We start from the raw sequence: 26,255 nt of genomic DNA on the forward strand, positions 1-26,255 counted from the left end.
ATATATATATACAAACAGGGTGAGGCAAAAAGGGTTATAGTTGTAAGTACACAAAACACAAAATTTATTCTTGCATTATTATTTATTAAATATTGTATTATTTTCCATACAAACAACTGTGTGAGGCCATCTTTTGGAGGTTTCCATGCTCCCGGCAATTAGTTGTCTTCTTAATGCAGGGGTCTGCGTGAGTGTTTTGCATGAGTTTGATGGAAGTTGTAGAACGGCCAGAAAAAAAAACAAGCTCGTATAATGGTGTTTAATTTTAGTCTTGTAAACACCTATAGAGGTACCTCTAAGCACAATTGAATAACTTTTATTGATAAGTGCCAAACCAGAGTTAATCTTTGCTATAACTGAGCAGACAATCATTTTTGAAACTATGGATGAAACTGGAGAAATATACTGCAGTGCAGTTATTCTTGCCGTCCAGTGGTCCTCAGTGTGGAATTGAATGACGTATATTTGCTGCTTCAAAGGCTTATGGGAATATTTCTTAATTTGCTCCTTTAATACTTGAGCGTTAAAGATAAAAATAAATAACAAAGAATTTAATACTACTTTTGAGAAAATATTTTTCTGCAATACTTGGTGAAGGTTCATATTTACATTCAATCCAAACTCTAAAAGAGAAGATATTATCTTATTTATTTTTGTATTCCCCATTGAGTATATGGTGATAGTTAGGTAAAAATTTATTAAATTTGTTACTAAGTCTTTTCTAGAAAATATAATAACATTTTTTAAATATATCCTCTGAGTAAATCAATCCAAAGCCTTTCAACTACAATATCATATATAAAATTGAGCATTATTTAATATTTGTAGAGTTTGCCCCTACAATAGATGTGTGATAAAGTGATAAAGAAGATCTAAGTGGATTAATTTTCTGGGAGAAAAATCACTTCTCAGAAGGTGGGCAGAAAGGAATTTATTGATGCCGCTGTTCATTCCTACAGCATTAAGAAAGTCATGGCTCATTGAATCTTTAGCACAGGTTCTCAATGCCGATTTGTCAAATAATCATTAATGATGGTGCAAATATTGATGAAGATGATGGATGATAGGGGGCAATATCAGTTACAGCTCTTGACATCTTAGAAATATTTGTCTATTTTTCCTTCTAGAAGCTTCCTTTCTTGAGAAAGGCTGTTGTAATAAAGCACACTTTTCATCTGTTGATATAGCTAAAATTTACCAAAGCTTCTTAAGATAATGTATTTAGTATTGAAATGTCTACCAAAATTATTGTTTCTTACTTTTATCGCAACCCTACCGTTTTATTATTAAAAACAAAAAACAAGTAAAAGTGAAGGGAAGACTTGGATTTTAGAGTTAATCTTTAAGGTTTAGTTTGTTCATATATTGTACTACCTTAAAGAAAAAGCCTGAATGAGTAACCAAATGGAAAAGTGCAATCCTATATTCTCCAAACTGAGCAGTTACTTTGGATTCCTCCAAGAAGTGAAGGGTTAGCTGCCCATCTTTGTACACACATATCACTCCCTTTAGGCTCAGTAGAGATTTTCTTCCTTCATTAGCAGCATGTTTATTTTGTTTACATGTGAATATATAGATAGACACACACACACACACACATACACACACACATATAGATAGATAGATGATAGATAGATGATAGATGATAGATAGATAGATAGATAGATAGATAGATAGATAGATAGATAGATATAGATATTCACTTTGTTCTCAACTCAGAATAGTAGCACTGTACAGGACATTAAGAACAGGTACCCACTTAAAAGTGGTTTGAGCCCAGCTGGTGTGGCTTAGTGGTTGAGCGTTGAGCCATGCACCAAGAGGACACTGGTTCGATTCCCCGTCAGGGCACATGTCAAAGTTGTGGGCCTGATCCCCAGTGGGGGGCATGCAGAATGTGGCCAGTCGATGTTCTCTCTCATTGATGTTTCTATCTCTCTCTCCTTCTCCTTTTCTCTATCCCTAAAAATCAATGAAGAAAAAAAAAATTTTTTTAAGTGGTTTGAGTCAGAGACCAAAGGGATGCTTACTAGAAAGGAAGGAATGGATAATATTGTGATAAGTTTACACAATGACATACAATTACTAGACTTAGTAGAGTAATGACATTAAAAGGTATAAAAATGTCAAATAACTATTCTGTACATTTGAAACTAAAATAACCAACACAAGATTGCATAACAACTATACTTAATAAAAAGTCAAAAAGAGTTCTTAAAGACTCAACTATGGCTATGAATATAATATAAAAATACACACAAAAAAATCTCCCTTTAGCTACTCTTAGTAAGTAAGTTATATGACCAAATATAAAAAAAAAAATGAGAAATGCTACAGATAGTTAGGATTGTCTTTAATGTCCTCTATGTCAATGAGCCCTTGGGTTCATTCAGTCTGGAGGCACAAAGGTGCTCTTGTAGCTATAATTGCAATTATTTTCAGTTCCTCGATTTCTAAAATATTGTCCTAATTAAAGGCTTCTTAATGCTAGTATGCAATTGTTGATTTTTAAATTGCAATTGCAAATTACTTACACCCTCCAAAGTTCAATAAGCCTTTAAACCTTTTAGCTTTTCTATTGATATCCTAATCATGAAATTAAAGCATCTGTAGTAAGCAGAAGAGCTAATGTAAGCAGTGTCATGTTCTCTATGGTGTATGAATCAATGAAATTATCATGATGACTTTTAGTTCGATGATATAGCTACTGGAAATGGATACAGCTATCATGTGATCTTACTTATATGTGGAATCTAATGAACAAACTGACAAAATAAATCCAGAGACATGGAATGAGGGAACAGACTGAGGAACGTCAGAGAGAAGGGGGAGAGGGGTGGAAATGATAAACCAAAGAACTTACATGAATATATGCATAACCAAGGATACAGACAATAGTGTGGTGAAGGCGGGAGGGGGGTAAGGAACAGGGAAGAGGGGGTCAATGGGGGGGGAGTGGGAGAATCTTAATGTTTTTAACAATAAAAATCAATTTTAAAGAATAAAGTATGTATCATTTGCACTGACTATAGTGTTGCCTAATATTTTGGTTATAATGGTTAAATATTCTCAGTGATGTCATATGCACACAGAATCATTAAGTAATGCCAAATCCCACCCCACCCAAAGTAGTCCAGCAGATAAATTATGTGACCTTGAGCTCTGTAAAATAAAGATGCTAGAGTTATATTGTCTTATTTTCCAGGTGCATATGTGCTCCAGGTCAAGGCCACGGATGCAGATGACCCAACCTATGGAAACAGTGCTAGAGTCGTTTACAGCATTCTTCAGGGACAACCTTATTTCTCTATTGATCCCAAGACAGGTAAATTTTTTATTAGAGACAACATTACCACCATGCCTTCAAATATTTAAACTTTAATTCAATCTTGGCATGGGAAGTTGCCTATTCTAATATTGCAATAAAGTGTCCATGTGCTGCAATTAAGCAAAGAAAGATAGGATCTTACCTTGCTGCTACAGACTGTTTCCTTCAGATTGAACTTGGTATAAATATAAATCTTTTCATATATATGTGTCAAGTCCAAATTTGCTAGTTAGAATTCTCTGTATGATTTAATTAAAATTTTCAGAAGTCCAGGCTTATTTGTTTTTGTTTTTATGTTTTTATTCTTCTAGCTAAAAAAACCTTTTATTTCAGGTTTTCTTGATTGGGTTGAATTATGTTCAGTGTGGGGCCTTGTTGACTTGTGGTAAGATCATGGAGCTTCTACTGCTATCTTTATCAATGGTTATAGATGATGGATTTGCATTAATATAGTCTTATGCTTCTAGCAGGGGAAAAGAAAGGGTTGACAAACTGAAACACCAAGATTACTAATTTTTCTGGTTTTTGTTTTTTAAACTAGTCTCATTTTTAAAGGCAAGGGGAGGTGGGGGAAGAGATAAACCAAAGAACTTATATGCATATATGCATAGCCAGTGGAGGAAGGTGTCAACAGGGGAAAAAGGAGAAACATCTGTAACAAAAATTAATTAATAAAAAATAAAATAAACAAAAAGCAGTCTCATTTTTAAGTCAAGCCATTTACATTGCAGTTTTCAAAATCAAATATATAAGAATCTATGTGAAGTCTAGAAAGGGCAGGGAGATTTTGTATTCATGTTTTTGGACGCTGGATAGTTTTTAAGGAGAATCATTCTGACCAGTGATCAAAGTAGGTGTTCTATGTCACAGCTAAAGCAGAAGCTCTACAATGACAGCTATTTTATCATCTTTTATGTAGTACATTATAATAAACTGTACATTGCATTTAGTACTGCTTATTACATAGCTTAAAATAATATAAGAAATTGTTAATGTACTGAAAAAAAAAAGGTATTATTTAAATTTGTAAATAAATCTAGAGAGCCACATCGATTTGAAAGGTATGCATTCCAGACACGATACATGCAAATAGGCTAAACAATTCCAAATGTACACTTTCTAAAAGTGTGTGCTAAGATCTGGAATACCAATTAGATACAGGTTAATAAGATTAATCCTCTATTAACGTTGCATAGAAACATAAAGTCAAGTAAGTGAAAAATAGAGAAACTGCAAACTTTCTGTCAGTGGAACCTACCTTTCTTTCCTTACTTCTTACTGTCCTCATCAAGCCCATACAGGACACAAGCACCAAAAGTTAAGGAAATAAGGCAGGGAGTCACTCCCTTTCGTAAACCTAAAACAGAGTAGATTGTAATGACAGCACCAGGACTTTAAGATGGGAACATCCGTGCTGAAGAGAATCCAAAAAGTGGCAAAACAAAGAAGCTCTTTTGTTTGGAAACAGGGTCAGAGTCAAAAGCCAGAGTGTCATATTGACAAAGTGTGAGTGTGTGATGGGAAAAATTACAGCTACAATATAAATTGTTTTCAAGAAGTATGACATTGAAGATAAGACGTTTGTCAGTATTGGTGTTAAAGAAGTTTTGTGGCTGTTGCTGAAAAGTGGAAAAGATATATATACTTGTAGTGAAAAGAGAAATATTGTTCAGGAAAGTGTTGGAGTTGTTTAATGAAGTTTATGATGGCGCAAAGTTCCAGAGGAATTAAGAAGGTTTGGACAATAGGAAAAATGTATAGACAAATAATAAAGTAAAGTTATCCAAAATACTACACGTCCTTTTATCAGGTGGAAGCATGATGGGTTATTTTTTTTCTTACATAATGACTTATCTTTTCCAAGTGTACCATAATAAGTAATCTAATAGGAGTAGAAGTGTGAGCAATACAGATCTCTTAGATCTCTTCAGCTCTAAGAAGCACATCTCAGAGACAGGGGATGGAGCAAAGAAAAAGGAGGTGTGTAGAGATTAGAGAAGAGGGAGGTTCAGCATTAGAGTGCAGTTACTGTGCAGGGATTAACTCTATAGAGTGAGTGAGTTTATGTACTCAGATTAAATGTGGGAGTGGAAAGATAGAGGATTCGCCATTGGTGAAATAACTATAGAGGGAGCCAATTTCTACATTTAAATAAAACACAAGATAAAGTCATACAAAGGTGAACTTAAGCAGAAAGCATGGGTGAAGCATGTAATTGTTTTAGTCAAATTAATGCTAAACAGACAATTATGAGTCAAACACTTGCTCTCCCCTTGACTTTACTTGTTAATTATCAGTTTTAGATTAATTCTAATGCCTTTAGCAAGTATTATATCACAGAAAGGCATTCTATTTATGATATGACTTTTATAATTGTGTATTTATATTTTGTATATAATGCTTATTATTTAGAACGAAAGGTGAAGAAATTCTGGCATAAACTATCTAATAGATTTTTTTGAAGCATTGATTTTCACTGGAGACAGAAGTCTTGATGCTAACAATACCTCAGACCACTAGACAGGAAAAGAGAAGATGATAAAACACTTCATTAATAGAATGATAACTAGTTATTCATGCACAGAAACCATTAAGAAGACTTCTTGTCAAATTTATCACCTTGTGGTTAATAAGAGTAAATAAAAAATCAAGGATAATTGCAATTTCTCAGAAATAGTCTCCATTTGTTCCAGCCATATAGTTTCCTTTTATGATTTCTTTTGCTGTTATTAAATAAAATGCATGAAAAACTAATATCTAAAATTTTCTACATTTAAGTGTAGGATGCAGTTAAAACATTTGTTAAAGAAAGAGTCTCATCAAAACTTCTGGTGCCTAAGTATTTATGAAGAAACAAATATAGCCATCTGTTTTTCATTTGAAATAAAAAATTTAAAAAAAAAAGATGTCTTTATTATCACTGATGTCTGACAAACATTCCTAGCACCTCAATTAAAGTGATTTTTGGCAAGCATTTATAGAAATGATATACATTGATATATTCTATGAAATAAGCTCAGAAACAATAATTTTATTTAAAATTGGCAAATTTGGTAATTGTTTGGTTTAACTCTAAAATAATTTACTTAAATAATTAAAATTCCAACAAATTCATGTATTCCTCAAATGATCATAAAATAATAGTTTTAAAACTCACAAATATAGATAAACTTATAAAACATTGAATAACATTTATATTTATAATTAATGTTTATTACATATTTGTTATACTGGCATGCTATATTATTATATTACATATATTTTTACACTAAAAATTTAATTAGAAAAACATTCTAAAAAACATCCAACAATAGACATTGTAATATTTTACACAGTATATAGAATTAATAATAGAATTATTTCACTGAAGAAAACAAATATTACTTTGAATGATTTACCCCATGTCTTAACTTATATTTAAAATTACTTATTTTTTTCGCTAATGATTTCAAAAACTAGTCTGAGTTGGGTAACTAGATATTGCTATTATGTGTATCCTGTGGCGATATGTTATATTTTTCTAAATTATCTGAGCCCTACTTGAGAGAGCTTTATGGTATTATTTATCTAAAGATAATTTTTATTAATTTATTTTTGTTTCAGACGCTTCTCATTCTGTAATTTAAACATTTTATTGTGGTTAACTATACATAATAAACTTACCATTTTAGACATTGCAAGTGTATGATTCAAAGGCATTGAGCACAGTTTTGTGCAAAATTTTCACCACTGCCTCCAGCACTTTTTACAATATCATGTTCATTGTCAAAAACAATGTGTATTTATGAGTTTTTATTGTATGTATTTAACATGAATGTTTAGAATTCACGTGAAGACAAGTAGGTGAGAATGGAGTTGTATGCATCAGATACTGCTTTTCTCCTTTTATTCACACTTCTGATATTTCGTGCTCTGAGATCCTGTCCTAGCTTCTATTTAGGGAAATCTGATATAAGTGCTGAGAAAACTGAATCTTTCTCAATATTTTTGCTTTGTAAATTTGAGTATCACCTTCTATTCTGAGATTACAATCTTCAAGCCTGTGTGCTAAAGGAAGCCTCCTGCCGTATTCCTAACTGATAATTATTTTTTCAAGACTTTACAAATATGTTGGTGATTTGAACCCCATATTAAAACTAAAGCATTGATCCGACTTTATATTTTTAGCTAAACTTTATTGTAACTATAGAAATACTTAATGGTTTATAATTTCAAAATAATTTTGACATTAATTCAGAGTTAAGTCTTACAGGATTCAGACAGATCAGTTCGTGCTGGAGAGAGAGATAACTTCTATTTTTTTCCTTCAAGGGTCTAAAAAGGGTATTTGCCAGTCACTATAAATTTTTTTTTTGCATTTATACAAGGACTGATATGAACTTAACAAGAGTAAGGAAAACAATAGATGCTAATAAATATAAGGAAGGAACATGTGTTTGGGGTATAGACAAGTATTATGATTAAACAACACGCACCCTATTTTATAATCTTTTACAGATCCTTAGTAGAACTACATGACTAAAAATGTACTGCAGACAATGGTTCCCTTGCATTCTGCATTGCCACAGTTTATGAGAACTGTATGTGTACTTCACTTGCTTTATTTTAAAAATCATGGAATGTAACATTGGCAGTCAGAACTAGAACTAAGAACAGTTGACCTTGAAAGGAAATGCTCCGCAGGGATGTGATACATGCCTTTCGTAGTTGTAGAGTTGTCAGGTACAAGGAGAACTACATGTATTCTGTGCTGCTGGGGAAAGTGGCTATCAATGACTGGTACAAGTTCCAGGAAGAGATTTTCATTTTATATAAAGAACGATGTTAATACTTGTCCATAAATAAGAGTAGTGCTTTAAATTACAGGAAACGCTAAAGCAGATGATTAGCAATGAGCTAGTGTTTCACTGCAAATGGCAGGATTTCCTTTATTCTTATGACTGAGTAACATTCCAATCTGTTTTGTCCAATCATGAGCTGATGGCTATTGTGAATAATGCTGCAATGAACATGGAGGTATAAATATTTCCATGAGTTTCTGTTTTTATTTTCTATGGATATATGTCCAGATGTAGGATTGCTGGATCATAAGGTAGTTCTAATTTTAGTTTTATGAGGAACCTCCATACTGTTTTCCATTGTGTCTGCACCAATTTATATTCCCACCCACAATGTACAAGGGTTGCCTTTTCTCTACCTCCTTCCAACACTTATTATCTCTTGCCTTTATGATGACAGCCATTCTTACAAGTGTGATACCTTATTGTGGTTTTGATTTGCATTTCCCTGATGATTATTGATCTTGAGCACCTTTTAATGTACCTGTTGGCTATTTGTGTAACTCCTTTGAAAAAAATGTTTATTCAGTTCCTCTGATCATTTTTTAAAAAGATTTCTTTGTTTGTTATTGAGTTGTATGAGTATTTTATATTTTGGATATTAATCCTTTATGAAATATATGCTGTGCAAATATTTTCTCCCATTCCATAGATTGCCTTTTAATTTTGTTGACATTTCTTTTTTGCTGTGCAGAAGCCTTTTAGTTTGATATAGTTCTGTTTGTTGATTTTCAAGCTGCTTCCTAAAAGGTTTATTTATGTTTGAAAAGCACTAGGACTTTTTTCCCCTACTGTGGTCTTATTTTACACTGCCCTTCCCCAGAGCAGCCTGCCGTGACCACCTGGGTTCTTCCTGGATGCTCGAAGGATGGTGCTCTTCGGCTCCCCCTCCCTGGGACATCATCCTACCTTGTGTTCTCTCCAGGTCTGCTTTCTCCTCTTCTCTGAGAATGCAGCTCCACGCTTTTACTGAGAGTAGTTTTTTGACACCACTTTTAATGGCACTTGATTTCTTTTTCCTCGTAGCACTAATCATCATCTGAAATTAGCTTAATCATTTAAGTACTTCTTTATGGCCTCCTCACCACTCCATGTGAGCACAAAGCCATTAGATACACATTCCATACAAGAATCTTACGCAGAGACTGTATTAATCATTATCCCAGATGGAAACAGATGGCACTCCGTTGAGCAATTTGAGATTCATTTAATAAGAGGGCTCTTTATTAAAGTGTGAGCAGACTATAGGGAAGCCTGGGAGTAGGGCAGGATCTGGAAGAGGAATACAAGGGACCACAGTTGCCACACTAGAGTTGAAGGAACAAAAAGGGCCTGGGACACATGCACCTGTGGGGAGACGAACCGTAACAGGAGATGTGGGGGGTTCCATGAAAGGAAAAGCCCAATATCATTCTCCTTATACTATCTAATCTCCTGCCAATTGGTAGAAGTCAGAAAGCAGATAGAAATCTAGAAAAGCATATAAAGTGGATCTGGAGGAGCGAATGCAAAAGAGTTCATTATTATACTTCAAACTTAGTGACAATGTCTGCATGAAATATATTTTAGTGTTGATTGAATCTAGTGTCCTATGTCTCAGTCTTATAATTCACCCTCCATTTAAGAAATAGCTGATATAAAACCATATCCTGGAATACCACATGCAATATTTTATTTATCAGATGTGCTATTGCATTATTTTTATTTAATTTATTATTAGCTTAGTTAACACATTTTTACCAAATAAGCTGAGATCCATCAAGATTGACTGTCTTGCATATAACATGGGGGTTGTTGCAGAGGGAAAATTTATGCCCTGGCAGACTAGCATCCCTTGTATATTATTTTGTTTATAATTCTCTCAGCCATATAATTCTATTCATTTTGGCATAAGTAAAATCTATTTTTCTCATTCTTATTTTTACTCTATCTTAATTATATATGTTGTAAAGTTCATCAGTTTTAAAACACTCAAATAGTATTATACTTGCCTATCTACTCTTTTTTCCCCAATAAATAAGATTTCAGAAATACATCAGATTAATTTAAGTTTGTGGTATTACTCTTATAAAATATTTATACTGTTCTATAAAATGCATTTTTTTTTTTTTTTTTGGCTTCAGCTACTATCATACAAGGTTGTCCCTGTATCTTTATATACAAATTCTGAAAAATAGAGATGGACACATGAACTTAGACCTAGTACCTGACATAGCAGAATGTAACATTTCCCCCTGGCCAGTTTGGCTCAGAGGTTAGAGCGCTGGCCCACAAACCCAAGAGTCTTGGTTTCAATTCCAGTGAAGGGCATGTACCTCGATTATGGTTCAGTTCCCAACCCTGGTAGGGGTCATGTGGGAGGCAACCAATCAATGTGACATGTCAATGTTTCTTTCTTTCTCTCCCCCTCCCACTCTATCTGAAGACAAATGGAAAAATATCCTAGGGTGAGGATTAAAAAAGAAAGTAGCATTTTTTTTCTGCTGGTTACATTTTTATTATCACTTAAGCGCAGTACCTGACAAGGATCCTCCTTGCTCAAGATCATCAAATGTACTTTTGTTTGTTTCATTTTAAATGTTAAGCAGTCAATCAAAAACATGTACCCATAAGAAAAGTAGGTTCTACTTTTGTTTAAATGTTTTTATTGATTTTTTAGAAAGAAACATCTAAGTGAGAGAGAAACATTGATTGGCTGCCTCCTGCATGCCCCGAGCCCACAACCCAGGCACTTGACCTGACTGGGAATCCACCTGGGACCTCTCAGTCCATGGGACATTGCTCAATCCACTGAGTCACACCGGCTGAGCGAAGAGCAATTTTTTGGAAAGTAGATTTGTTTTCCCTCAGGCTTATTCAGTAGACTACAATGTTCTAAGATTCTCTTCTCATGTCGAACTTGGTCTGATCCTCCAGTTCAACTCTAAACATTGAAAGTCTACAAATGCCATATAGTATTTTCCAGGACAGGGGTTTTAAGAAGAAATGGTATTGAGGAAGCAGAAGCATGTCCTACTCATCAGTGGGGATTTTCTTTGAAACCAAATGAACGGCCCTGTTTGCTCCTCAGATAGAGCAGCACTACACTGGAAGGGGGTAGAAGAGCAGAAAGGTCACTTACCAGACTCAAGATGAAGCAGGAGGGCAGGACAGTTTGAGGTTCTGATAACAAGTTTCCAGAAATAAAAATCTATTCTGATATTTTCTATTTGCTCTCTTTTTTATAGCAGCTTCATAGATGTGTGTGTATATATTACTCATGTACACATTTTTATATTGAAAATAGTCATATTAGAAATAAATGGAATAAATATTACTTATATACATTTTCCAGATTGAAAATGAACTGAGGAAAGACAGATCTGGTCAACAATAGGACAGTGCAACATGCATATGAATTAAACCCAAAAGTTTATCTAGAAAATATAAACATCGTAAGGGAGGCAAAAGTCACATAGCTTAAGGCATGTAAGACCAGGCCACTGAGATGCAGAGATGAAGAATTGTAGTTAAGAGACTTGGGAGTGAAGCATTAGCAATCTGAGCTTAAGAGAGACAACAGATGGAAATGAAAAGGTGTCAGTGCCATGGCGTGAAGAAAGGGTGGTAAGAAAAAATAGAGCTTGCCTTTTGTGCAACTACTTCCTTCCAAGGGTTAGAAGAAATCTTAGATTGTAGTTAAATTTGAATTATCAACAAAACAGCATTTGGTAAATCCATAGTGGAAAGAAAAGATAAAATGAGGATTGATATTCAGTTTATGATTTAAATGTTATAGCTTTTGTCTGGCAGTTGATATTGTCTTTGTTCCTTATATGTGCTACTTTATTTAAGAAACAACACTATCAAAGACACATGGATTTAAGACAAATCTTCTGCAATCTTTTGCTAACATTCTTAGCTATAGATTGGAACTTGGAATAAAAGTTATTTATAATGTTATTTTCAACAAATCCAGAAGCTTTTAGTTATTTCACTATGAATACATATAAATATAAATTAATTCTACAGTTGGGCATGGAGCAGAAAATGAATTGGGTATATAAATATGCATATATACTATATGATTCGTGATTATAAATTTGATTATTGATGGATTTATTTATTTATTCATCCAGTCTTTCAACTAGTCAATGCGTCTGACTGAACCCCTTCTAAATGGCAGGCACTGTCCTACATGATGGAATAACTTGATGACAGAAGAGACAAGGTCTCTGCAATGGCAAAGTTTCATGAGATTTATGTAAAAAATTGTGGCTATAATAATTAAGAAAAATCCTGAAAGACAAAATAAAATATACAAAGGGCATACTAATGTATTTTAAAAAAATAAAGTAATATATCCTAAAAATTTAAGAATGAAGAAGAAAATGGCAGTCTTTAGAAATCTCTCACTCAGTGTAATCACTTAATTTTTTAGTACATATATTTTTATTCATACTGTTTAACATTTTCATTCTCTTTTAAAGATGTGGTTATTCTGTATAAATCACAACTGATCTGGTTGACTTAATTAATGATGCCCATCTTTTAGAGCTGATACAGTTATTCTTCTTTATCTATATTCCACAGTGCTGTATATTTCAGTATATGGCTGTTACCATAATATGTTTAATTATATCCTAATCATATTTTGGGTGTTTCACTCTTTAGAACACACATAATTTTTGTTGTTGTCTTTGCTAGTGAATCTAGGTAGAATCATTTTCTTGTTGAGGATTATTTTATTTTGGAAAATACATTTGTGATATTTATATTTTGTTACTTTTTTTCCCCTTAAGGTGTTATTAGAACAGCTTTGCCAAACATGGACAGGGAAGTCAAAGAACAATACCAAGTCCTCATCCAAGCCAAGGACATGGGCGGACAACTGGGAGGGTTAGCCGGAACGACAATAGTCAACATCACCCTCACCGATGTCAATGACAATCCACCTCGATTCCCCAAAAGTACGTTCTTTCCCATTAAGTCTAAATTACTGCAGTTTTTTTAATTTTTTTCTGACCTTTCATTGAATGGTACAGGAATTGCACTAATTTTCCAGAGACTTTTTGTCTTTACAAAGTAGAGAGTAATAGATGAAAATTAAATGAGTTCAGAATTTCAGTTTTCCATTAAATTCATGAACAATATGACTTTAATTGAAAATAATATAAATGAATCAAAAATTAACAAAGAAGTCGTGCTATTGATTTCTGTTAAAGTAAAATATTTACAATAGATAGGGATATTGCTCTAATTTATTATTAATTGAAAAAGTAATACACATGAAAGTTGCAATGTAATTTAGGATGTATTTAATGTGTATTCCACCATATTTTTGCATAACATTTAATTACCTACGAAAATTCTGCGTTCTCTTTAGCAGTTATATGTGTTGAGTCATTCTTATATACTTTTGTGTATCACATGATATTAAAGTAATGCTATTTACTTTAGTTATATTTTATTTTAGTTTTGAAATGGATAAACACTGCTATAGTTTCTATAATAATAGAATGATTCACACATATATCTTCTTTGTAATTCAGTTTCTTATGAAAAATAAATACTTCTTACTTGTGTTTTATTTAGTTTTCTTTTGCATTATTACATTTAACAGTAATCAGTACCTGTTTGATTTCTGGTACATTTTGAAGGATTAGTTCAGTGTCCCTAGGACTTAGGAATGTTTCTATTGCTGATTAGACAAGGAACTTGAGTAAATCACTTGGTATTCATTTGCAGAAATGGTTTAAAAGAACAACACAAAATGATTTTCCTCCTCTGACCTCAGAAGGAAAATTTGAGTTCATCTAATAGAGTTGTATAACACAGAATACTTAACTAAATGGACATTTTATTCCTCTAGCTATATGGTTTTCCACATTTTACTACTTTGTTCTGTTTTTCCTAAATTTATTATCCATTTTCATGGAAATATCCTTACTTAGCGATCAGAAATTACAATTGCCAATGTTATGAGTGGCAATTAGGAATCATCACACTTTAACAAATGCAATATGTATGAAAAATGGCTAGGATATAATTTGTTATGGTTAATGGCATAAAGAGTCTTAGAGCAACTTTTCTCTGACTTTGTTATTAAGGAAAACAGAATAAATATATAATTAGATATTAAAAAGGAGAAAGAAACATGCATTTGATTATCTAGCACATGACAGTAATAAAGAATATGTTCCCAACCCAGCAAGCATTACTGTTGTGTTTTTTCTACTGTTTATATGTAAGAAGCTCTACTAGCTAACTGATGAAGATGGTTAGGGAGATTGCTCTGCTTTTATATAAAATGTGGCATTGTGAACTTGAGTCCTCTTTGGATTTTGTGCATATAAAACATGTTTAGATCAGAGTATAGAACACAGCAAAAATCTTCCTAAACAGCGTCAAGATTCTTATTTACAAGGATGATCAGGAGGTTTTACTCAGATGAAGAATATGAAACTCAGCCAATGGAAGGATGTAACTCTTGTTGGTATAAATGAAGACTGGTTCCTTAACATTTGAGCAGGGACCTAAACAAATAGGCTGGGGTGAAGGGAAATGAAAATGTCTCAGTGGGAGAGGAACAAGAGTATGCTTAGGAAACCAGGTTGCTGTGTTCAGGTCTCACTGAAACAGGAAGGTCACTTCCAGAATTTACCCAGTGAAAGAGAACTGGCGCAGTAAGCATGAATGAAAGGTTCCTCTTTAGGTTCCAGTGTAACTGTATGAAACCCACTAGGGAAGATCATGGAGTGTAAGGGCATTGGGACATGTAGAACATTTACATGCTGTAAACGCAGTAAACATCTATCACTTAGTTCCATTTACAGCAACATTTTAATATACAGATTTTCCATATTTTACCATTAAGAAAACTGAGGCTTGGAAAGATGAAAAAAACTTCTTTGAGAGATGTGACTGAGGTTTGTTTGTTTTTTTAATCTGAAGCTCAAATTCCTTCTAGTTTGACGTAATATGAAAATCAAAAGGTTAATCTTTTTTTTTACCTATAACTCTAAAACCATTTTCTTTAGAACACAGCTACAAAAGAGTCACATGACATATGTTGAATTATCACCACAAACAGAAACAAGAGAGGGCAGAAGAAATATACCAAATAGATCACTGTGATCAATTATTTTCTGCGTGTGTTACATGCATATTTGAACTATAGTCTGAACTTTAGCAGGTGAAAGATATTTTTAAATCATGAGAAGAAAGGGAGCTTTCATATTTTGCATGAATAAAAAATTAATTCCCTTGAAATGTACATGCCTTTGTGTCAAGCCCTTTTTACTGTACTGTCATTTTGAATTACATCCTTTAGAGGAAAAGACAGAATCCATTTATAAACAGAAAGCCATCTCTTTAGAAGCCAATGCTCTTTTTGCTGAAATATTTCTCATGAGGAGCAATTAAGCTGCATATATGACATAAAATTACAAACTGAAATAATAGCCTTTTGAATGTAAAAGTCAAGGTAACATATATTCCATTGATAAATAATAACTAGTTATATTTGTTCATGCCTGTTAAGCAATTATGCTGGAAAAAAATCTTCCTTCCAAGGAACTTTGCAGGTTACATTTTCCATTGCTTAAAATGCACAAGATAATTTCTTAAATTTTACTAATCATATTTTTAGATTTGTATGTGTATATTGCTAAACACCCATTACATTGATTTTTCTCTATAAAAAGACAAAAAATGAATAACATATGCATTTGTAACATGCAAATACAGTTTGCTATTTCATTGTTACAAAATAGATGTTAGTATAGTATTAGCTCAATTTTAGAAATAAAATAGCAAGGCTATATTATTAAAGAATCTTAAGTAACCCCCCCAAGATCACACGGCAGCTAGGTAAGAGAACCAAGGCCTAACTTTATGCAGGGACTTCTGAACTCTGATTTTTTAACACTCTCCTTCTTAGAAGGCAATTTGCTTATGAGCTCTGTGTTTAGCCCCCCAAAATCCTGCATATAATCCAGAAAAATGCCCACAAAAAAGGTAGTAGTACTGTTTCATAAGTATAAATAGCTCTCCCTGCAGTCATATAAAGGCAAAATATTTTCCATAGACTTATAAAGCTACCATCTACTCCAACCAAAGATCTGTATCAGATCTCCATCTGTTAAAATAAGCTACAGAAACATGCTGATTGTTTCCATTACTTGAATTTTAAATGACAAAACTATCTAACAAACTGATCTAAATTATGCATTATGAGATCAAATCAATTAAGTGATGTGGTTAATTCACATAAAGTAAAATATTCATACTTTTCCCACTTGGTCTTTTTCTGCTGTATAATAATTTTATAATGACTATAAAACAACTTAAGTGAAATGAAGCACTTCATGTACAATTTTGGATGAAAGGAGATAATTTATCGGAAATGTAAAGAAGTGCTTACTTCATATTTCTTCCTTTTTTGATGCAATAATAGAGTAAGAAAACTGGTTTTTGGGTTTTGTTTGTTTGTTTGTTTTGGTTAATGAGTTCAAATGTAGAAAACAGGACATTAATATTTGTTCTACGAGATTTTCCTGGTCATAAATAAAACAATATTTTAAAGTAGGTCCATTTTAACCAAATGCCTATCAACATGCTTTTATTAACTGTTTCTAGCTATATGAATGTTGATTTAATTTTACTTTAGCCTGAATAGAACACAGTTGTAGGATTAAACTAATCTACAAAGTCTCTATTTGCTTGATACTCACCAAATTATTACCATTGAAGTAAAAAAAAAAAAAATCCTTTCTTATATAAAGTTTTAGTCCTATTCTGTCAAAGTATATATTAGGAAAATTTTAAGCTTAAGTGATTTCCACCTTATTTAGACTGATATCCACTGGTTTTATTCTAAATAATTTTATAGTAAAGGTATTATGACTTATGTGCCTTATAATAATAATAACACAATTTTAAGTAAATTTACCCAGATTAAAATATATATATACTCTCCTTTAGACAGTTTGACTTAATGGTTAGAGCATTGGCTCACAAACCACAGGATCATGGGTTTGATTCCTGATCAAGGGCAGGTACCTGGGTTGCAGGTTCAATCTCCGGCCTGGTGTGGGTCATATGGGAGGCAATCAATCGATGTGTCTCTTTTACATCAGTTCCTCCCCCCACCCTTGGGTGATTATTATATTATATTATATATATATTTACTTTTATTGTTAATATAATTTCCTTAGTTTTCTTGAAAAGCTTATGTATTATCTTTGCTGTCTATGAAAATCACATTATAGTCAATTAAAAGTCTCTGCAACTTTTATATAAGATATTATACATACAAGGAAAACTATAAGACACATATCTACATGTATAAATATATTACAACCACAATAAAACTCCAAAATACTAATATGATCAAAATAAGTATGGTCATAGATAGGATATGGTAATTAGATCTAAATATTAAGAAAATATTTATGAAGAACATAGCATTTGAGAAGAATATACAGTAAGACTATAACAGCATGTAAAGAATGTGAGTTATAGATTGTCACAATTCTAAAATATAGATGTATATTTGTGTATCTCTGTGTTTTTGTGTAGAGGGTCACTATCGTATATCGGTATGTCAGAAAAGTAACTTTAATAACTTGGTAAAGTCTGAAGTAGGATGTAGACATGGCCCAACCCAGGGCGATTGTTTGGAATAGATACGTAGAGGCAGAGGTGAGAGATGTTTCAATAGCAGGATAGAAAAAACTTTGCTATATTTGGGATTCAGAGAAATGTAAGATAAAGCGCATGTGAAGAAATAATTTAAATAGAAAGGTGGTTTATCTGTTGATGTGTTGAAATCTGAGTAGAGATGAACAGGAGAGGGATCCTCAAAGAGAAGGCAGAGTCAAAGAAACATTTCAGACAGACAACAACTTAGAAGTGACAAATGAAGTCTGATGCATGGGTAAAATTAGATTAAAGAAGATATTACTCTCTTTAAATTTTTAATACAAAGAAATACAGGAAAAAGAATGCTTAAAGAAATGAGAAGAACATTAAACTTAACCACCTCAAAGCTTTAATGCAGGGTGGGACAAAAGTAGGTTTACAGTTGTTCACATGGAAAATAATAAAATAATTAATAAGTAATAATATAAGAATAAACCCTGTGTTTCCCATACCCACAACTGTAAATCTACTTTTGCTCCACCCTGTACATAGACTTCTGACACTGTTGGGTCATATTTAATCATAGATGTGAAGGTATCATAAAGTCACCGTTTGTTTCACATGCTTTACATTTCTGTATTTCATGTTTTCCTTATCACTGGTCTTAGTGAAGAAAATTGGACTTCTGAAACCATTTGAAGAGTCAAACAGATTGTAAGCGATACCATAAACCATAAAAATAAAATATTTTGTACAGAAGAAACATATCTTATTAATAAATACTAGATAAAATGAATTATATCATTCAATGAGTAATGTTACATTGATTGCTGGTTTTATTGAAGTGTAAATGCAAAAAAGTCTAAATCAATATTCTGTACTGCACTAAGGAGATAAAAATTGTAATATCTTCCCTCCAGCAGCACTATGTATAACAGGGAGATTGGTAAGTTAATGGGCAATTATACTACATAAAGTAAAATAAATGGTAACCAAGTACACAATGATATATAAATGTATAAGACAGTCACCCAAATAATTACAGAGTAGATCTAAGAGGATTTTAAAGGAAATAATATCAACACTGATTTCTGAAACCTATAAGATATAGCCAGTATGACAGCAAATGTGTTCCAAAATATTTTAGGCCATTGTAAAAACATGATGTATTATTAAAAATTAGAAATGCAAAATAAAAATATAATTAAACAAAAATTGACTTTAAGTTGTCCTTGAAAGAATCAGAAATAGAATGAATTTATGCAAAGAGAGATGAGGAATAGTAAGCAAATGAAACATTTTAGGCATAAGCAATAAAATACAAAGAGATAGGGAGTATTTGTCTGGAGGGTGTGGTTCAGTTGGCTGAGCATTGTCCCTTGCAACTGGAAATGACTGGTTCAATTTCCAATCAAAACACAGGCTGAGGTTGTAGGCTTGGTCTCCAGTAGGAGGCGTACAGGAGGCAACTGATCCATGTTTCTCTCTCATGATGTTTCTTTCTCTCCTTCTCCCTTCTTCTCTCTGAAGTCAATAAAAAACATTGAGAGAGAGAGAGAGAGAGAGAGAGAGAGAGAAGAAAAGAAGAAGAAGAAGAAAAAGAAGAAGAAGAAGAAGAAGAAGAAGAAGAAGAAGAAGAAGAAGAAGAAGAATTCAAATAATAAAATGCATGCAGTTACAGAAAATTTAAACCATTGTGTACATACATGGTGAATAAATATGTGATGGATATTCAAAAATAAAATTTTCAGATCAGTTAGGCATTATTAACAAATTAATTTGACTAAAAGAAAGCAAAATATTATGAGAGAAAACACTATTACCAAATTTAGTTTTCCCAGACTATCCTCACCTTTCCGAAAATAACATCTTGTATATTTCAATTGCAAACAGTTCACAGGAGCTTAGTTTATAAGGTAGTAAATTTACTTGTAATTTGGAATAAAACTTTATTTGGCTTTTTGTGTGTATGTGTGAAATTATTGGGCAATATCACTCATGCCTCCTAGAGAATTATCCATCTACCAGATTTTGTTAGATAGATAAGAAATTACATAGACAAAGACAAAAATAAAAGTTTACATATTTAATGGGGCTTTTGAAGGAATATTAAATGTATGGCATAAAATGGATGAACAATGGAAAGCTACTGATGCATTGAAATGTTGTGAACCCTTGCCGAGCTCTTCATCATGTTTACTAATATGTAATGTAGATATTGGTTAGTATATAAATCACATTTATTAAAAATAGTTATTTTTGAGAATGAGAAACACTTTTTATTCTAGTATTCATTAAGTAATATAAGTGTACTGGTTTTCTTTTTTTTCTTTTTTAATGAATTTTTATTTATTTTTTTGTTACAGATATTTTACCTTTTTACCCCATTGGCACCCTCCACCCCACCCCCCCTCCACCCTGTCCCCAGCTTAGTTGTCCATGTCCATTGGTCATGCATACATGCATATAAGTTCTGTGGTTTATCTCTTCCCACCCCTCCCACCCCCCATCCCCTCTTCTGAGGGATGTCAGTATGTGCCCTACTTCCATGTGTCTGGGTCTACTGTATTCCTCAGACTGTTATGTTCATTATATTCCGTATATAAGTGAGATCATGTGGTATTTGTCTTTTTCTGCTTGGCTTCTTTCACTTAGGATAATACTTTCCAGGTCCCTCCATGTCGTCTCAAAGGATAAGAGATCTTTCTTTCTTACCGCTGCATAGTACTCCATTGTGTATATGTACCACAGCTTTTTTATCCATTCATCTACTGGTGGACACTTGGGCTGTTTCCAGATCTTAGCTATTGTAAATAGTGCTGCTATGAACATGGGGGTACATATATTCTTCCTGATTGGTGTTTCAGTTCCCACCAGCAGTGTATTAGAGTCCCCTTTTCTCCACACCCTCGCCAACACTTGTTGTTTGATGATTTGTTGACGGTGGCCATTCTGACAGCTGTGAGGTGATACCTCATTGTTGTTTTAATTTGCATCTCTCTGATGATTAGTTATGTTGAGCATTTCTTCATATGTCTCTTGGCCATTTGTATGTCCTGTTTGGAGAGGTGTCTATTCAGCTCCTCTGCCCATTTTTTTAATTGCGTTCTTTGTCTTCCTTTTGTGGAGTTGTATGAGCACTCTATATATATTGGAAATTAACCCCTTATCTGATACATCATTGGCAATGATGTTCTCCCATACAGTGGGTTGCCTTTCCATTTTGATGATTGTTTCTTTTGCTGTGCAGAAGCTTTTTAGTTTGATGTAGTCCCATGTGTTCATTTTCTCCTTTATTTCTGGTGCCTTAGGTGATGTATCAGTGAAGATTCTGCTCCGTATGATGTCCGAAATTTTGTTGCCTACATTTTCTTCTAGAATTTTTATGGATTCACGGGTCACATTTAAGTCTTTTATCCATTTTGAGTTTATTTTTGTGTATGGTGTAAGTTGATGGTCTAGTTTCATTTTTTTGCATGTAGCTGTCCAATTTTCCCAACACCATTTATTAAAGAGGCTGTCTTGACTCCACTGTATGCTCTTGCCACCTTTGTCAAATATTAATTGAGCGTATTGCCTTGGGTCCATTTCTGGGTTTTCAGTTCTGTTCCACTGGTCTATATGCCTGTTCTTGTGCCAGTACCAGGCTGTTTTGGTTACAGTCGCTTTGTAGTATAACCTGATATCTGGTATTGTGATCCCACCTACTTTGTTCTTCTTTTTCAAGATTGCTGTGGCTATTTGGGGTCTTTTTTGGTTCCATATGAACTTTTGAAGTATTTGTTGTAGTTCTATGAAATATGTCGTTGGTATTTTGATGGGGATTGCATTGAATCTATAGATTGCTTTGGGTAGTATGGACATTTTAATTATGTTAATTCTTCCAATCCATGAACAGGGTATGTGCTTCCACTTTTTTATATCTTCCTCTATTTCTTTTTTCAATGACCTGTAGTTTGCTGCAAATAGGTCCTTTACTTCTTTGGTTAAGTTTATTCCTAGGTATCGTAATTTTTTTGGCGCGATGGTAAATGGGATTGTTTTTTCAGTTTCTCTTTCTGTGAGTTCATCATTGATGTACAAGAATGCCGTCGATTTCTTGACGTTAATTTTGTATCCTGCTACTTTGCCAAATTCATTTATTAAGTCTAATAGACTTTTGATGGAGTCTTTAGGGTTTTCTATGTACAATATCATGTCATCTGCAAATAATGACAGTTTCACTTCCTCCTTTCCAATTTGGATCCCTTTTATTTTTTCTTCATGTCTGATTGCTGTGGCTAAGACTTCCAGTACAATGTTAAATAAGAGTGGCGAAAGTGGACATCCCTGTCTTATTCCTGTTCTTAATGGAAATGTTTTTAGTTTCTGTCCATTGAGTATGATGTTGGCTGTAGGTCTTTCATATATGGCCTTTATTATGTCGAGATATGATGCCTCTATTCCTACATTGCGGAGCGTTTTTATCAGAAATGGATGCTGGATTTTGTCAAATGCTTTTTCAGCATCTATTGATATGATCATGTGGTTTTTATTCTTCATTTTGTTTATGTGGTGTATCACGTTTATTGATTTGCGAATATTGTACCAGCCTTGCATCCCTGGAATGAATCCCACTTGTCATGGTGAATAATTTTTTTGATGTATTTCTGGATCCGATTTCCTAATATTTTGTTCAGGATTTTGGCGTCTATGTTCATCAAGGATATTGGCCTGTAGTTTTCTTTCTTTGTAGTGTCTTTTTCTGGTTTTGGAATTAGAATTATGCTGGCCTCATAGAACATGTTTGGAAGTCTTCCTTCTTCTTGAATTTTTTGAAATAGTTCGAGGAGAATGGGTGTTAGTTCGTTTTTGAATGTTCGGTAAAACTCCCCCGTGAAACCATCTGGGCCTGGGCTTCTGTTTGCTGGGAGAGTCTTGATTACCTCTTCAATTTCCTTAGTTGTTATTGGTCTGTTCAAGTTTTCTATCTCTTCCAGGAATAGTTTTGGGAGACTGTGTGTTTCTAGAAATTTGTCCATTTCGCTTAGATTGTCGAATTTGTTGCCATATAGTTGTTCATAGTAGTTGTTAACGATCTTTTGTATTTCCGTGGTGTTGGTTGTTACTTCTCCTCTTTCATTTCTGATTTTGTGTATTTGGGTTCTCTCTCTTTGTTTCTTGGTGAGTCTAGCTAAGGGTCCATCAATCTTGTTTATCTTTTCGAAAAACCAGCTCTTTGTTTCATTGATCCTTTGAATTGTTTTTTTGGTCTCTATGTCGTTGATTTCTGCTCTGATCTTTACTATTTCCTTCCTTCTACTTGCTCTGGGGTTTTCTTTTTGTTTGCTTTCTAATTCTTTAAGTTGTGAGGTTAGAGAGTCAATTAGAAATTTTTCTTGTTTTTTGAGGTAGGCCTGTAGTGCTATGAACTTCCCTCTCAGAACTGCTTTCGCTGCATCCCATAGATTTTGTGTTGTTGTGTGTTCATTTTCATTGGTTTCCAGGAAGTTTTTAATTTCTTCCTTGATCTCCTCGGTGACCCATTCATTGTTCAATAACATGCTATTTAGCCTCCATGTGTTGAAATGTCTTTGCATGTTCTTGTTGCAATTGATTTCTAGTTTCATGCCATTGTGATCTGAGAAGATGCTTGATATGATTTCAATCTTCTTGAACTTGTAGAGATTTAGTTTGTGTCCTATCATGTGGTCTATCTTTGAGAATGTCCCATGTGCACTTGAGAAGAATGTGTATTCTGTAGTTTTGGGGTGTAATTCTCTGTAGATATCTATTAAATCCATTTGGTCTAGTGCTTCATTTAGAGTCTCTGTTTCCTTGCTAATTTTTTGCCTAGAGGATCTATCCAGTGCTGTCAACGGGGCGTTGAAGTCCCCTGCTATGATTGTATTGTTGTCGATTTCTCCTTGGAAGTCCTCCAGAAGATTTTTAATATATTTTGGTGCTCCTATATTGGGTGCATATATGTTTATCAAGGTTATATCTTCCTGTTGGATAGATCCTTTCAATATTATGTAGTGGCTGTCTTTGTCTCTAGTTATGGTCTTCATTTTGAAATCTATTTTATCAGATATGAGAATTGCTACCCCAGCTTTTTTTTGCTTTCCATTTGCTTGGAAAATTTTTTTCCATCCCTTCACTTTCAACCTATGTGAGTCTTTTGTTGAGAGGTAGGTCTCTTGTAAACAACATATAGATGAGTCATGCTTTCTTATCCAATCAGCTACTCTGTGTCTCTTTATGGGAGCATTCAATCCATTTACGTTTAAGGTGATTATTGATATGTACTTATTTATTGCCATTTTTGTTTAGTGTGGTTCTATTTTTCTTCCCATTTCTACTGCTAATTACAGCAGTCCTTTTAACATTTCTTGCAGTGCTGGTTTGGTGCTAATGTATTCCCTTAGCCTTTTTTTGTCTGGGAAGCTCTTTATTTGATCTTCTATTTTGAATGATAGCCTTGCTGGGTAGAGTAGTCTTGGATTCAGATTCTTGTTTTTCATGACTTTGATTACTTCATGCCATTCCCTTCTGGCCTGTAGTGTTTCTTGTGAGAAGTCAGCTGAGAGCCTTATGGGGTTCCCTTTGTAGGTAACCTGTTGCTTATCTCTTGCTGCTTTTAGGATTCTCTCTTTGTCTTTAATTTGTGGCATTTTAATTACTATGTGTCTTGGTGTGGGCCTGTTTGGGTTCTTCTTTCTTGGGACTCTCTGTGCTTCTTGAACTTGAATGCCTTCTTCCTTCACCAAATTAGGGAAGTTTTCTCTCACTATGTTTTTGAATATACTCTCTATCCCTTGCTCATTTTCTTCTTCTTCGGGGTCTCCTATGATGCGAATATTATTACGTTTCCAGTTGTCCCATAGTTCTCTTAAGCTGTCTTCCTGTTTTTTAATGGTTTTTTCCTTTTGTTTTTCTGATTGGTTGATTTTTTCTACCCTGTCTTCTAATTCACTGATCCGGTCCTCAGCTTCCCCTACTCTGCTTTTTAAACCTTCCAATGTGTTTTTCATTTCTGATATGTCATTTTTTATCTCTTCTTGTTGGTTTTTAATTTCCAATTGGCTTATTTTCAGTGTCTCTATGTCCTTACTCATGCTGTTCAGCTTCCTCAAGATCATGGCTCTGAATTCTAGCTCTGTTAACATGCCTAATTGCTCCACATTGATCTCATCTTCGGTGGAGGTGTCTTGCTCTTTCATTTGGCTTCTGTTTCTGTGTTTCACCATTTTGGCTATCACTGTGGGCTTTGGAGCCTGTCAAGTTCTCCCTGTGGGTGTTGCTGTTCTGCTGTTTGTGGCTCCCTCTCCTGTGTTTAGATGAGCAAGGGAGGACCCACGTTGAACACCACTGTCAAGTCTTCCTTTCCTGGTTAAAGTTGCCAGCCCAGGAAACGTACTGTTATCCTCTAGCTTTTTGCCTGGAGGCTAGCAGTCTAGGTTAATTGATGAGTTTTGGGTTGTCAGTTGATTGAAAAACTCCCTCTGGTGCTCAGCCAAGGGGCTTTCAGGAGGGTGGGCAGATGCTGGTTGTTAGTGAGCCTCAATTAGCACTTCAATGGCCCACAGGGTGGGGTTGGATCTCCGAGGGAGGGGCTGCTGCCTCTCCTCAGAGCCCTGGGAAGGAGCAATGTGGCCACAGTCCTGTGTGGCTGCACTCAGCCAAACCTCTGAGCGCCCTCCAAACCCCGAGTGTCCCAACACAGTTCCAGTCCAGTCCGCCCTCCCTCCGCCGGAGCCCAAGGTGAGTGGCTGTGGCTGTTTCAGCCTCTGTCCCGGCTGCGCTGTGGAGCCGCCTGGGAGTGTGACCCGAGGGCGCCGCTCCCAGCTGAGGCCGCTGCCGAGCTGCCGACCGTGGGCTCCCAGCCCCCATCTCGCGCCTTCGCAAGCCTACCGGGATGGAGTCAGTGTCCCTCGTTGTATGGTCCTCCAAGCTGCTTTTCTGTTGGTTTTTCCTGTCGATTTGTCTGTGTTATAGTTGTAATTCCCGTTTGGTCCTGGGAGATGGTCTGTGTAGCTCCGTTCACTCCGCCGCCATTTTTTGGTTCCCCCAGTGTACTGGTTTTCATAGCTCATTTGGAACTGGTTTGGTTGGGATTTCTAATTCAATTTCTTGAAAAAAATAATATAGAGAATAATTAGTTTTGCAAGGAAATGTATTGAGATACATGTTTATTGAATCTACAAATTTGTAGAACTGTAGTATTAAATGTAAAAATTTGTACTTGAAAGCTAGGATCTATATAATAAGGAAAGAGAATTGGAAAGACAGAAAGGTATAATAATTTTTTTTTTCTTGGATGCAAAGGCAAAAATAATTTTATCTTTAGAGTTACTTCTCTTTCCCAGAACGTGCTTGCATCTCCTAATTCTCTTTTCTCTATATGCCCATTGATTTTTCTCTGTAAGTACTAAAAAGTGACATTTTTACCAAGTCTATCCAACCCACTCAATCCACCCTTAATT

At 34.3% G+C, this 26,255-nt stretch overlaps 1 protein-coding gene across 2 annotated transcripts in view; it reads left to right on the forward strand.

The window, feature by feature from the left end:
* Window positions 1-26,255, forward strand: part of CDH12 (cadherin 12) — a 341,340-nt gene that overhangs the window by 248,036 nt on the left and 67,049 nt on the right. Inside the window, exons 4-5 of one of the 2 annotated variants that reach the window (XM_036279076.1) lie at window positions 3,206-3,325; window positions 12,948-13,115. In XM_036279076.1, coding sequence (XP_036134969.1) covers window positions 3,206-3,325; window positions 12,948-13,115 — 288 coding nt within the window. The remainder of the gene's footprint in view (window positions 1-3,205; window positions 3,326-12,947; window positions 13,116-26,255) is intronic. The other variant, XM_036279077.1, reaches the window with a different exon arrangement.

Source organism: Molossus molossus, unplaced genomic scaffold (assembly GCF_014108415.1).
Source record: "Molossus molossus isolate mMolMol1 unplaced genomic scaffold, mMolMol1.p scaffold_m16_p_3, whole genome shotgun sequence".
Taxonomy (NCBI): domain Eukaryota; kingdom Metazoa; phylum Chordata; class Mammalia; order Chiroptera; family Molossidae; genus Molossus; species Molossus molossus.